At 46.4% G+C, this 15146-nt stretch overlaps 1 protein-coding gene and 1 long non-coding RNA gene across 3 annotated transcripts in view; one reads left to right on the top strand and one right to left on the bottom strand.

The window, feature by feature from the left end:
• Nucleotides 1–805: 805 nt before the first annotated feature.
• Nucleotides 806–9383, bottom strand: LOC124473170. Of its 2 annotated transcripts, XR_006956694.1 has the most exons (7): nt 9286–9383; nt 3606–3732; nt 3383–3442; nt 2509–3268; nt 1741–1785; nt 1471–1580; nt 806–1180 (listed from the first exon to the last, which is right to left on the bottom strand). It is a non-coding gene; the product is annotated as an uncharacterized LOC124473170 (long non-coding RNA). The 2 variants fall into 2 exon arrangements; XR_006956693.1 differs by having other exon boundaries at nt 2509–3442.
• A 2959-nt stretch (nt 9384–12342) lies between these two features.
• The window catches only part of si:ch211-212d10.2 (uncharacterized protein LOC557710 homolog), a 3445-nt gene continuing 641 nt past the window's right edge, over nt 12343–15146 (top strand). The window contains exons 1-3 of the mRNA XM_047028476.1: nt 12343–13128; nt 13614–13729; nt 14594–15146. The exon at nt 14594–15146 is cut by the window's right edge and continues 641 nt beyond it. Coding sequence (XP_046884432.1) covers nt 12945–13128; nt 13614–13729; nt 14594–14686 — 393 coding nt within the window. The 5' untranslated portion in view covers nt 12343–12944 and the 3' untranslated portion in view covers nt 14687–15146. The remainder of the gene's footprint in view (nt 13129–13613; nt 13730–14593) is intronic.

Below are 15146 nucleotides of genomic sequence, written 5' to 3'. Positions count from 1 at the left end.
GACAAAGATTAACTTTTACCAAAGTGATGGAAAGGATAAAGTTTGGAGAAAGAAAGGAACTGCTCATGATCCCAAACACACAAGCTCATCTGTGAAACACGGTGGAGGTAATGTCATGGCTTGGGCTTGCATGGCTTCTTCTGGGACGGGCTCATTAATCTTCATTGAGGATGTAACACATGATGGCAGCAGCAAAATGAACTCGGAAGTCTACAGAAACATTTTGTCTGCCAATTTAAGGAAAGATGCAACCAAACTGATTGGCAGAGCCTTCATCATGCAGCAAGATAACGACCCAAAACACACTGCCAAAACAACAAAGGAGTTCATCAGGGGCAAGAAATGGAAGGTATTAGACTGGCCAAGTCAATCTCCAGACTTAAACCCTATAGAGCATGCATTTTACCTGCTAAAGAGGGGACTGAAGGGAGGAACCCCACAAAACAAACAACAACTGAAAGAGGCTGCAGTGAAAGCCTGGGAAAGCATCAAAAAGGAAGAATGCAAAAGTTTGGTGACGTCAATGGGTCACAGACTTGCTGCAGTTATTGAAAGCAAAGGATTTGCAACTAAATATTAAGTCTTATTCACTTAAATATGTTTTAAGTATATCTGTTCCAATACTTTTGATCACATGACAAATGGGTGGATTCAAACAAAATGTGATATTTTCTTAGTTGTGCATCAGATCCTGATGTAAATACCTGGAAATAAAAGCTGAAACGTTGATCTCTGGTCTCACGTTCATTATTTGATGTCAAGCCCAAATGTTTTCAGTCTACAGCAAAAATAAAGGAATTCGCCTCACTGTTCCAATACTTTTGGAGGGCACTGTATATATTTTTTACTAGCAAAACATTTACAGAGACTTTGCAAGTGAATACTCCCGATTTCACCCCTGCGACAAAATATCCCTTTGAATAGAACAGCCGTGCCAGAAAAAAAGGTACACTTTTATAAGTATGCCCTGGTATTCTGGGTATTTGGCTGTGACTTGGAGGAAAGGCAGGTATTTGGAAAGAAAGCAGGAGCAGAAGAGAAGAAAGGAGAAGAGGAGGACAAAAGAGGGTTTCCTGGGGAGAGGAGGGGCTGGAGACGGCCTGTATCCGTCCTTAAAGGGATGAAGATGATGCAGGAAACAGACGGGAGAGTTCAGCTTGAAGATTCCCACAGGATGGAACTATGGGGAGGTGGAGTGGAGGGGAGAGGAGAGGAGGAGAAGGTCAGGAGGAGGTGAAGGAGGAGTACATAGCTGTACCATTCGACCCCCAACCCCATCCCCTATCCTCACATCCCCACAGTCCTGGGACATCTCTTCTACCACCAACGGTCCCCCCCCCCCCTCTCTCAGCATCTTGGTCATCTGCAGACTTGAACCGCATCTCCTCAGTCACATGCGCTCGCAGCTAACTAAAGATTCAATCCCGCTTCCCCACTCCTTGTAATGATCAGCGTATTTCACCGTCTCACCTGCTGGGTTCTGGCTCTGCATGGAGCTGGGTAGTCCAGGGTTGTTTGGAAGTTCAGAATTTCCGATTTGGAGCCAGCCAGCCTGTCTCGGGTCCCCGCTCTCCATCCCTCTACAGGACAAGGACGTCTCATCAGTCACATTGGAGACAATGTTTTCTTTGGACAGGGTGCTTGTGTTGATGTTTCCTCGGTGCCTAGCTCCAACGAGAGTTGATTTAAACAAGGTCTCAGTGTGAGGGTAAGGTTTTCAATGAGAGCTCCCAGACTCACAATGATTTGTTCCTGGAAAGCCAGATCACACCCCGTTTCTTTTACCTGGTGAAACAGAGATACGGATAAAAACGAGGGGGACATAAAGGTGAGCCAGTTCCATTCCAACATAAATGCCACGTCGGAGCCATTTCCCTCACCTAAAGGTCTCTGACTGTCTGCTAAAGGGAGGCTCTGTAACCTTAGGAAAGGTAATATTTTGAAGAGAGGAAATTGTCTGAGGTCAGGTGCTGTTTGTGAAACCAGAGTGGCCTCAGGCCATGTGGTGGCCGGTTATACTGGTCGTCTGACCCTCAGCATAAGTGCTTGCCTATTTGATTTCCATTTTATTTGTAGTCATGACTTCAAATGGACCCTGCAGCGTGACTAAAATAATAACTGTCATACAAATATAAATGGACAGTGGAGAATCCATTACTTTATACAACCCAACAGAGAAATACAGTTTGTAAAAGTCTTCACAACTACCAAAGAAAGTCCAACAGTGAGCTCTGGATCTCATTCTTGCCTCTTATTGTTGTTGTGGCTTTATTTTGAAATCTGTATGTTTTTCAGAAACAAAACCCTGTTTTGCAACAGTGATTCATGCTTTTTGGTAGATGCGATGTTCCTATCTAGCACAGTAGGCTTCTGTGGTGAGGCAGGTCACTGGTTATGTGGGAAACATTAGTGGAATAGCTAAGTCTGGAGTCTGAAGTCTGAGAATGAGGAGGGAAAGGGGGTGGGGTGAATGGGTGGGGTGAGGCTGGCCTGTGTAACTGCACATACCGTGCCGTACCGGTGGAAAAGAACCCTGATGGGAAACCTGTCCAGTGTGAGGAATGGGATCCGGTGTGCGAGCCGGGAAGATGGCAGCCGTGAAATGGAAGGCTTCCGTTCTGTAATGTCACACCGTCGACGTTGACGACGAGGACAGCGCTGCTCCTCGGGCCCAGATGATGGAGCTCTGGGGTGTGCTGGCAAGAGGCCCGCCAGGTGGGGGCGGGCTGGGGTATATATCGCCCCCTGGGGGAATCACAGGAAACAACAGATGCTTCTGCGACAGTAAAAAATGTCATCTCTTAACAGACAGGCTCAATCAAAGCTCAACAGAAACGTCTCTACTGCACTGCCCTGCCTTTACCTCACTGCCCTGCCACTACTTCACTGCCCTGCCTCTACCTCACTGCCCTGCCTCTACTTCACTGCCCTGCCTCTACCTAACTGGCCTACCTCTACCTCACTGCCCTGCCTCTACCTCACTGCCCTGCCTCTACCTCACTGCCCTGCCTCGTCTTCATGTTCTTATGTGGAAGATATTGTGGTTGTGTCTCATTCATCACTGATTCACCACCAGTGATCATCAGACAGTCAGGCAGTAAGGTGATTTGTTAGATCAATGGAAACCTCCCATCTCTAGATAAAGACATTAGAACTGTTTTTGGCCGCTCGGCTAGTTATCCTGAGTGTTGAGTGAGGGATGGTTCAGATGGTTGGAGATGCTATCAGCTTGCCCTCTTCTGTCGTGTTCCGCTGTCAACAGCCAAACCTGTGTATGTATATTACCAAACAAAACGTACACAAGATGCCTTGAAATAAGGAATTGTAAAGAATTGTAAAGAAATAAGAACTTCAACAGGAAACAGCAGTATCGTTCTTTTACAAAATAGATGTTGTTGCTCAGCCCCTGTCCTCTCCCCCTCCACCCTTGCAGCATCCGTCCCTGTCAAACACAGAAGAATACACGGACAAACAGAAATGGAGGTCAGGTTTAAGAGCCAGAGCAGCTGTGGCAATTATCCACAGTTTATCCGAACCTTCAGGAACAGAAACAGATGAAAAGCAGAGGAGGTCAGGAGAATCTGCGGAGGTCTGTCTGAGCCTACCCTGGCATCCCGAACCTGTGTCTGTCAGTGGAGGCAAACCCTGCCTGGACCCACCAGAACTCCGGCTGGAAAGACACTCAGCACCTCATCAACCGCTCCACAGAGGCACTGGAACTCTCTGGGCTCTCTGAGGAGAAAATGATATGACGTTGGGGGGATTCTCTGGGACAATGAGCAGACTTCAATCCACATTCTTGTATTGCAGGACACCTCTTCAGTGACCTGTTTCCAGTTGCAATTATATAGCGCATGTGTAGGTTTTTTAGGGTGGCAAGGCTAAAGATGGATTGTAATCAAACTTGATTTGTGCGTATGTTTAGTAGATGATTTGTTGTCAAGGTTTCTTGAGTGAATCTGTCATTTTTTGACTTGAAGTGGGGGAAAAAAGCTCCTGATTATGTTGTTTGTAAGGAATGCTTCTTGACAGAATCAACATTTTGTGTCAATTAGGAAATGTGTGAATATAATCATCCGAATAATATGATCCCTTTCAAGTGCATCAAGTACCGTTGATTGCCTTACAAAAAATGTTATGTAAAAGTTCACAGATCAAGTTTCCTAGTACATTTCTTAGAATAAAGATTAACATCAAAACGTACTTTCACATTTGTTGAAAATAAACTCATTCTGCAATCCCTGTCAAAACCTGACAGGATGTTGCTGACAGTCCAACCAACCACGAAGATCTAGATAAAGCTTTCATGTGATTTTATTCTATGGGGACACAACAATTATACCAACATTACATACATTTACTCATTTAGCAGACACTCTTATCCAGAGTGACTTAGTAAGTACAGGGACATTCCCCCAGAGGCAAGTAGGGTGAAGTGCTATGCCCAAGGAAGGACACAAAGTTATTTTTCACGGCCAGAATTGAACCGGCAACCTTCTGATTAATAGGCCAATTGAGAGAGAGGGTGAGAGAGAGAGGGAGCCTCTGCAAGATGGTCCCGGGTTTGATTCCCACTTGGTGCAATGTTCAGTGAGCTATCCCACTGGGGTTTCTGTGGGGAATTTGCATGTTCTCCTGCTTACATAGGCTACCCTAATATCCCCAATATAAAAACATGCACCGTGAAGGAGCACATGGACTTGACCCCCGCTTTCCTTGATACGGCTTATCTCTGCTTCTTGCTGAGATCACTTGTGTGTGTGTGTTTGTGTCGTTGACCCCACTCCCTGCACTTGTGTGCATGTCAGATCACATGATCGACAAAAGGTTTCTTCAAAATCAGACCAGAAAGAGAGAAATCCTTGTTGCTATGATTAATCCCACATTCCTCTGTAGAACGTGTCAGTCCATGACGGGTGCCATTTGCAGCCATTCATTCAACACCCATCCATCCGCTTTGCTTCGTCTGCACTCCTCAGAATGCTCACTTTCCCAGATGGAGGGAGCCGTGTCAGAGCTTGTTAACCCTGCACAGCATCGACACGAGGGGAACACCGGCTCTTGCTCTGCAGAAGTCAGAAAGGATTAAAGGCCCACAGGCCCTCTCATGCGGCCCCTACGGAGGGCGGCGAGAGCGGGGTGGGCGGGATAGGGGGTCTCTGTGTGTCTGGAGGCAGGAGCGACGACAGGACCGGTGCTCCGAGTGAGATGGCAGGTCATCGGCTGCTGTGACTCTCAGCTATCCCTCTGAGCAGCAGACTGGAACAGTCTTAACACCCCTCAGTTGGCCACTTTGCTCTTGGCTGCTTCCTAGTTTCTATACTGCATGGGCTCGAGGAGACGGGGCCATCACTGCCAAGTCCTCGCTAGCTGATGTTGAAGTTCTCCAAAGAAGATGGATGACACAGGTGTACTTGGTCTCACTTTATGGACTTAGCAGAGCTTTCTGGTTCCTCCAAAAGTGAGAACAGAAATAGCCTAGAAGTTGAAATCATGTCTGCCAAATGGACCTCATGACGTGTGGAATGATGTGAGAAAGTGTCTCAATATGCATTTAAAGATACTCTTAGCGTGTAATGAGCTGTCTGCAGGGAGAGAGCTGTCTGGGGAGGACATCTGCTGAGCGGAGAGTTTCTCAGTGGTAGTTCACTGTTTGAATATTCATTGGTCTGCGTTTTGTAAGATTTTGTGCCATCTGTGTCCTCAGTGACCATCATTCGACTATTCACCCAAACAACATGCTGTTCACATGCATGTTTCTTGACCTGTCTTGTTTTCATTCATTCTTTACACAATGACCCTTAACAAGGACCTTTCCACTGATGCCACTGATAGTTGCAGCAAGGGCAGGGAAAGTTGTTTTCAGATACTTTTTTGGGTGAAAAACGCAACCATGGCCAGATAACTTTTCATTTTTTTCGTCATGTTTTTTCCCCCCTCTCTGAATGTATTGTGTCTGGATACGATCACTGGTGAGGAGATGAAGGGTGGGGAATGTGGCTGAGTCTGATTGCTCCTGCAGACCAGCAGCAAAGCTGGAGGCTGGAGGCTGGACATAGGAGGCTGAAGGTGGGATGCTAGAGACTGGAGGCTGAAGTCTGGAGGCTTGAGGTTGGAGGCTGAAGGTTGGAAGCTGGATGTTGGAGGTTTAAAACTTATGAGATGACCAGACCTTCCATTACAGAGGAATGATTCTAGAGTAGCCGTGACACTCAGTGCCTCAGTTCTCCTTGATAACGAGCTACTCAGGGTTCCTGTCAGGTCTCACTTTTCATCCTTGACGTGTTTCCTCGATTCATATTCAGAGACATTTTCAACACCAGAGCGCACATTAATTTCATTTAGAAACATTAGTACGATAGTGAAGCGACTAGGAGCTCTGTCATCCAGTAAAACAGACACTTTATTTTTCTTCTCAATTCGTTTTTATTGTTGTCTACTAATCAACCCGCAACATCTTTCTGGAAGGCTGTGTATCCTTTTCTTTCATCATTTGTTTATTTTTCATTTGATGATGCCTAAGCCACAAATATTCTTCATAAACCACTAAAACTGATTGGAGAATGTTGATCACTTGAAGGCAGAGAGAGAGAGTCAACACAGAAAAAAAACAGCCATGCTTTTTGTCTGATCTATACTTCGGCATCGACCCAAAGCAACACACATGGACCAGCGCTGAACCCCTAATCAGCGTTGTCTCTGAGGATGCTGCTCTTCTGAGGATGGATGAACTCCATACAAGAGAGTTCACCGCTGGATCCAGTTTCCTGTTCCAGCCCCAGAACGGCAGGGCCGTGTCCAGCCAGGAGGAGGAGGAACACAGCCAGGGGACGGACACGTCCATAACTCTGCAGCGCTCAGCTCCGCGGGGCTCAACACACTCAACATGCCGCAGCTGATATCAACACTGACTGATAACAGTTTGACCCTGCGGGTGGCTTTAGATCAGATTCACGTCACCTGTCGAGGTCCGGGGGGGGGTGGGAAGGGTGAAAAATAAGAGACATAAAAACTAGTGTGAGTCCATGAGTTATGGTGGCGAGCCATCTGTGTGAGTAGGCCAGGTAGAACGGATCTGGGAGCCTTCCACTCACCACCTCAGTGGAGATAATGAAAACCACATTTACTGAAGAGTCGCTCCGCTGTCCTGGATTGGCCCGTGAGCGTGGAAGCATCTGAGGGCGGTTGCTGTGATGAGGATGATGTTTTTGGGAACAAGCGGTGGCCAGTGATGGATGAGTTTGGGTCTCGCCACTGAAATTATCTAAGTCTGAGTAGGGATTTCTCCACGCCAAATTTAGCCCTGTGAAACACTGTGAGTTACACTGACCAGTGGCAGTTGAGGCAATTCACGTGTAGACGGCCTTATGCTCTTGTGATCAATTTGGATTGTGACGCTGTTGATTCACCGCAGCCTCACATGATATTTATCATCGTCTTGGGTGCCGTTTCCAGTTTTCCGAAATGCATATATTTTTCACCAAAAATAAATAAAATAAATCTTAAAAGAACATTTGGAGCAGTAGTCATTGTGACTCACAGTCTGGGCCTTAATACTTTCCCACTTTATTGATGTGGCAGACGTTTAGCCAAAATGGGGCTTTTTTGGAGCAGTGCTGGTTGTGATGTCAATTCCACCTCACAGCTTCAATCTGCCAACTTAATACCACTATGTTGTGGGTGACATGGAACAGCAGGAATGTTCTCTAGGAATGCTTCAGGACTCAGAAATACACCCTGTTATACAGGAGGGAGAGGAGAGCGCCAGATTCTTCAGAACAAATGTGTGTGAAGTTGTGAAATCACAATCTACTTCCAGGAATAAATCATGCATTATTTCACAACAGCTCACAAACTACCATACAGGACACAGAGTAAAGACGACTTGGTCCAGCAAATCAGTTTCCAAAGCAACTTTCTTGTTTCTGCTTTGCAGTGTATAATTTACTGGGTGTATCATTAGAGAAGATTGGTCAAATGTTTAGGACGAAAGAAAACAGTGTGTAATAAGATCTCCCCCACTGTGCCTTGCGCTGAGGACATACAGCCCATGCTCTACCGACCAGCTCCAGTAGATCTCTAAAGGACACATAAAGGGCCTATTGTCTAAATGCTCTCTCTACCCTCATTTGTAGCTTGTAAATCCAACCAGCTGCATCTAAAATGACCCAGCACATAAAGCACTGGGAAGTGTCTGTCTGTCGTTACGGGAACCAGTAGCATACAGCCCATTAGAACACAGCATGTCCTACTCCTGGATACGATCACTTTTTTTTGTTTGTTTTGTCTATCCAAGCATATTTTCCTAAATCATGTATAGAGTTACAGACAGACGGCATTTTTTGCATTCGTTAAGGTCTGGTGAAAGTGCAGCGGGTGAATAATGAGCGTTCCCTCCGCATGCTCACAGCACGCACCTCTGTGTGGCGTGTGTTGCGTGTAGTGGGCTTGTTTGGTTGGAGACCTCAGTAAGGAGCTGTTAAGGATCGCTCCAGACACTAAGTCCACCTACTGAATGCAACTGCCAGCACACAAGGCTTAGTTATAGGAGAGATGGAAAGCAAGTGGAGGAATCTTGAAACATAATTCTTTTGGAGCACGTTCTGAGAAAATGACAATTTGGTGCCCTGGCATGTGAAAAATATGACTTGGTCATAACACTGGAAAGTATGCTTTATGTTTTTTTTACTGACAGAACTTTAAATTTTTTGATGATGAATGAGCAGTTGAGTTATCAAACACTGTAGGAAAGCTGCAAATGTAGCGATTTCCAGCGTCTGTCCCTCAAAAAATTGCCCCTAGGCCATGACAGAAGTTAAGAAACACATAGAAATGATCATAAACATGATAATTGTGTAATTATGTGATTAAGAGAGTCTCGCTTACCTTGTGATAAAATATACTGTCTTCCTCGCGTGAAAGAAAATGGAGCAGGTGGAAAAATTATGAGACCGTTTTCCAAGGATACGTTATGTGAGGGCGTGGCTTTGACCTACCCAATGGGCGTTAATTTTAACATAAGTGAAAAATACATTCTGATTTGACAACGTAAATGAGTCACAGTCAACACAAGCAGTGCTATTTTATAACTGTGTGGTGTTATAACAACACCAACACTCACGATTCAAGTGTCCCTAACATTTTAACACTCATATTTGCTGTAAAGATGCTAAATGTATACGCCTGCATAGGAAACAGCACTAGTGTGGTTTTGCTGGAATGTAGGCCACATTTAGAACAAGACATCACTTCTACCTAGCCTAAGACGTTGCAACAGCCTCTCACCTTTCCTGTACCACAGCATGGAATGTCTGGAAGCATGGAAGGTCGGGGCAGGTCCGGGGGACGACCTGGAGGCAGGGCAGAGGGTCGGGGCAGGTCCGGGGGACGACCTGGAGGCAGGGCAGAGGGTCGGGGCAGGTCCGGGGGGCGGCCCGGAGGCAGGGCAGAGGGTCGGGGCAGGTCCGGGGGGGCGACCCGGAGGCAGGGCAGAGGCAGGTCCGGGGGGCGGACCGGACGCTGGAGCACGGGCACGGGGGCGCATGGGAGCGCGGACGACGGGGCGCATGGGAGCGCGGGCACCGGGGCGCAAGGGAGCGCGGGCACCGCGGCAGGCAGCAGTCAGAAGTCCTCGGGCGGAGGAGGAGGCCAGAAGTCCTCGGGCGGAGGAGGCGGCGGCCAGGAGTCCTCGGGCGGAGGAGGCGGCGGCCAGGAGTCCTCGGGCGGAGGAGGCGGCGGCCAGGAGTCCTCGGGCGGAGGAAGAGGCGGCCAGGAGTCCTCGGGCAGAGGAAGAGGCGACCAGGAGTCCTCGGGCGGAGGAGGAGGCGGCCAGGAGTCCTCGGATGGCCTGGCACTGGGCGGCACAACCTCGGGGCGAGGCAGGGGCTCAGGGCAGGAACGAGGCTGGGGCACAGGGCAGGAACGAGGCTGGGGCACAGGGCAGGAACAAGGCTGGGGCACCGGGCAGGAACGAGGCTGGGGTACAGGGCAGGAACGAGGCTGGGGTACTGGGCAGGAACGAGGCTGGGGTACTGGGCAGGAACGAGGCTGGGCTACAGGACAGGAACGAGGCTGGGCTACAGGACAGGAACGAGGCTGGGGCACAAGGCAGGAACGAGGCTGGGGCACAGGGAAGGAACGAGGCAGGGGTACAGGGCAGGAACGGGGCTGGGTTCTGGCGGCAGGCGGCCGAAACTCCCTGGCAGGAACAGCCTTGGTGGTCTGGGTGCTGGGCGGCGCAACCTTCTTCGTCCGGGCGCAGGGCGGCACAACCTCAGGATGAGGCAGGGGCACAGGGCAGGATCGAGGCAGGGGCCCAGGGCAGGACCGAGGCTGGAGTCGGGGTTCCGGCTGGGGCTGGAACCAGGACTTGGGGTGGGCCTTGAGCTGCAGGCTTCGGGGTCCACCAAAGGCCAGGCGGGTCCCTAGGAAAGGGTTGGGTGAACTCTCTGCTGGGTCCCATCTTGGTCTTAGCATTCTGTCACGACGTGAGGTGGGGTTGGACCCAAATGCAGGGGAGTACCGAGGCATAGCGAGGAACACAGGTTTAATTCTCAAAACGGGAAACAGACAGGGTACACGCAGGGACAAAGGGTAATGCTAAGACAAAGACTGGACACAAAGCAGGAACCTAAATACACAGAAACAAACAAGACACAGGTGAACACAATGAAACTAACGACAACTGAACGAGACAGGTGACGACAATGACAGGGAAACACTAGGGCAGGGCAAAACCAAAAACAATAGGGGGGCACGGCTGTGGCCGTGACAATGGAAAGTCTGAAAACCATAGAGAATAATAACCGATAATTGAGCAATTTGTTTTGAACTATGCGCTCACTACATAAAACGGAATTTTCATTCCCGAACAGAGTTTGCCACACACTTGAAACCCTCCACTGTTGTGACTGTTACTGTGCTCTATCCTCACATAGCGCTTCTCAGCTGTATTGAATTACTTGTGGAGCAGGACATTAGGCAGCCTATAGGCTGCTTACATTGTGTTTTGATCTGATCTGGAACAAATACGTTCAATTATCTCATCAAAAGTTGCGACTATTTTTAAAACCGGATAAGATTAAGTGAATTCTGTCAGATGTCCCGACCATAATGAAAGAGATTAGAATTTATGATAGGCCTGCACCACGGTTAGGGTTTTGGTTCGTAGGTCTGCGGATTATGGTTATTTTACTGCAAGAGCTTAATCAAAACAACATTTTCCAGTTTAATGTCTTTTATGGCTACTTCATCATGCGGTATAGGCTATAGTCATGATATGTTCAGTCTAATGCAAGTCTTACATGACATGGGCAATAGTTTATAAATGTATTATAAAGCAATTTAATCAGTTCTACGATGTTATTTCTTCTTTCAAAATGCATGGGCTAATTGTTGGGCTAATTGTTTGTCCATTTAAATAAATTCATTTGTTCTATCTGCGGAGTCCTGAAAGACCAGTATAAATCTTAGTCTGAAGAAGATCTGAAAGGAACAAACTAAATAGTGCAACTCTGTCAACGTTTATCAACCAGGCTTCTTTATATCCAAGTAGGCAGAGATGGGCAGTATTTCAATTACTTGTATTTGAAATACATGTTTTAATAGTTTTGAGTATTTTGTAATTTGTTTTTAATAGGGCCAATAAAAAATCTAATGTATGTATGTAATGTAAAATCTAATCTAACAACGTAATTTAGAGTGGAGTCATTTTGTATTTCAAATACTCTAAATACTTTCTCGACAAATCAAAAACCATTTCTTGAGTTCAGTCTTAAGAGCAAAGTTGAGTTAGAGACCCTTTGTTTTCTAGAGGACACCAGAAAAGACCTGCTTTCTCTTCAGCAGGACACCCGTATCAAGCTCATTTGTGTTTGATATAACACAACCCTCCCCTCTTCAGCTCCGGTTGAGAGACTGTTCTCGTTTGCAGGAATAATATTCCATCTGCACAAGAGGCGGTTAACCCCAGAAATATTTGAAAAGTTAGTTGATCTTAAAGGCAACTAAACTGGCTACTCAGTGGTTGGGTCTCAACTCACTTGTTAAGTTACCTGTTCACTTTTGTATTGAAGTTTGTAAGTTTATTTTGTATAAATGCCTCAGTGTGTGCATGTGTGTGTGTGCGTGCTTGTGTGAGTCCGCCATGCCTCTCCCACCCATGCCCAGAGAGAGAGAGACAGAGAGAGAGAGAGTTAGAGTAAGAGAGAGAGAGAGAGAGAGAGAGAGAGAGAGAGAGAGAGAGAGAGAAAGAGAGAGAATTTTCAACATCTATTTATTTAAGCTTTGAAAACCACACAAGAACATCAGATCATTTTGAGACAATATTGAATGAATAAATATATTGAAGTTTGTAAGTTTATGGGCTGTTAAGTCCCATTAATAAAAAATATATATATATACATAAAGTATGTATATGTATTGATTATGTAACATAATCAATCAAGTTGTTGTCTTTTAATAGCTTGGCTTAGTTACACTGACATTCTGTGACTGTTCTTTCTTTTTGTGGGGTTCACCAGAGCTTTGTGTACATTTTAAAGCCCAAACCTGAATGCTCTGCTATACCAAATTGTGAGAAAACGGAAAATCCAGAAAAAGGTATTTCCTATATTTCAAACACAAAAGACATGTATTGTCTTTATTTTTTGCCCATCTCTGCAAGTAGGTCTTGCTTTTGCTTTTAGCCTGCTGCATCAAGCGGTTTAGTTATGACTAGGCTGCAGGCGCTGCTGTTCAGCATCAATTCTGACCATGGAAAAGTGCCTCGACGGTGGGTCCAAACACAGGCAACTCACGCGACTATGCAGACCACCGCCTATCACTTCCACGGAACTGTCATGGAACACTTCCGCATAACGGATCGTTAATAATACCAAAAAGGGACATAGGATAGTAAGACATAGCTTAACGTTGCCAATACGGTTATCAGTGTCGCTTACCTAATGGCCTCTACAGACCAAGACGGAAGTGCAAACAGCGTTTTGTGGAGACAAATAGGCCCAACCTCGGAGCTTTCCAAGAAGCACTGCCGTCTGATGTACTCCACTCTCGGCCACAAGTCGGATGTGTGCCTGTTCTATGTTAAAGGCGAATTCTATGCCATGGATGCTCGATGCGCGCACTCAGGTATTTTATTATAATCTATGAAACAACGCAGAATTAACACACACTGATTGCTACATTATTATTTCGTTTAATCAATGCATTTGAAAATAAATACTTTAAAAGAGGATAGGCTACAATATTAACCTAGATTGCCGTATGCATTCGCTAAAATTAAAACAACGCCTGCTGTGCTTCAGGTTTTTTCCAGATGCTTTATTTTAACAAACCATGTGTGTGCCTTGTATAGTAAGCTAGACCTCCCTTGTCGTCAATGAATTGGGGTTTACGGGAGTAGGCAACAACATAACCTACTAAACAACTTAGTCTCGCAGACGCCTGCCATATGTCAATGGTTCCGTGATACGTTATCTGTGCGGCTCCGCCTCATGATTACTATCACATTCACAGCATCCCTGCTTTTCATCCTCCAAAACACATGACGTCACATCCCGTTACTGAATGCCAGATTGGTCCTCCTATGTGTGGTGTGTGGTGTGTTGTGTCAGGCGGTCCGCTGTGTGACGGAGACATCGAGGATGCGGACGGCGTGCTGCAGGTGTTCTGTCCATGGCACGATTATGATTTCAACCTCCGCACTGGGAAGTCCAATACGGGGCTGCAGGTAAACTAACCAAGAATGAATTTATCTCTTATTGACAGACTAAAGTATGTCCCTGTTATATATCCATATGATATACACATATTATACATTTCCATAGAGTACAATATAACACACTCCATGTATGCATGTTATGTAATATGAATGTGTTATTTATGACCCCATGAACTCCACCAGTACTTATGAGACATCTAGTTTCTTGAAGTGTTTGGTTGCACTGTTTCCTAGTTTCAGTAATCTAGTATGAAGAATGCAGATGTTTGTTCAGTGAGTGATGTCACACTACACCAAGCAAATCCCATTGGGTCCAATCACAATCACATGGTCCACGCCTCAAGAGTGCTGGAACCACACACGCACACAAACACACACTCACAGGTTTACATATATGAGCCCTCTTGAAACCATAATAGTTCCATTTAAGTTTGTCCTTGTGTTGATTTCTAACATATTGAAAATAGAGGCCTACTTTTAATCAGTGCAGAATGTAAGATCTGAAGGGGTTTAGTTTGAGATTGACAGTAATCAGACAGGGCAGCAGACAACACTATTCAGAGCATGATGTGCCCCCTGTGCAGGGTTGTGGTATAGGGGGGGAAAGTTAGGACAATTCCAAGGGCCCCTGACTGACAGCGAAAACATAGAAAAAGTTTGATTCCCGCTTGGGGCACATGACATTGTGTCCTTGGGCAAGGCACTTCACCCTACTTGCCTCTGGGAGAATGTCCCTGTACTTACTGTAAGTCGCTGTGGATAAGAGCGTCTGCTAAATGTAAATGTGTCCCCTCAGCTTCGGGGGAAAGGAAGGTGTCGTGTTCTTCCAGCTGTCAGACACCCTTCTGTGTGTTACGTGTTTGTCTGTTCTAGCAACAAGTGTACGAAGTCAAACAGGAGGACGGCAGCGTGTACGTGAAGCATTCGACCCCTCTCGCCTTACAACCCTTCCCATCACAGCCCTGAGCTGCTGTCTGGAGGCTCGGCCGTGCCCGGGACTGCACGTATGGAAACGCCTGGAGCAACCCCCGGCTATTTTTAAGATTTATTCAACCAACCGAAGCCATCTGAGGCATTCCAAGCCCCCATCTATTATCTTCACAGACGTTTTCCACTAAAACCTGGCAATGTTGTTACACTCAGGTCTTTATTAAGAGGATTGGCTGAAGGGGATATGACATCATCAAATTGTTTAAGGTCTTGTGAGTTTCTGTTTTGTAAGAGACTGGGAAGGGAGCCATCTTGGGCAGTAGATGTGGAGGAAGGAGGAGTTTTCTGTGCAGATCTTGATAACCCATTCGACACTGAACAGAAAGTCGGCCTTTGTCTCTGTTGAGCTTGAAGGACATTTTGTGTCTCTGACCTGAAGCTCCAGCACAAAATGTCAAATAAAAACACTGCATTTGCTGACGTGTGAACATTGTTG

Source organism: Hypomesus transpacificus, chromosome 10, assembly GCF_021917145.1.
Source record: "Hypomesus transpacificus isolate Combined female chromosome 10, fHypTra1, whole genome shotgun sequence".
Lineage (NCBI taxonomy): Eukaryota > Metazoa > Chordata > Actinopteri > Osmeriformes > Osmeridae > Hypomesus > Hypomesus transpacificus.
The sequence above is the reverse complement of the archived record's forward strand: the minus strand, read 5'-3'. Positions and strand labels throughout refer to the sequence as shown.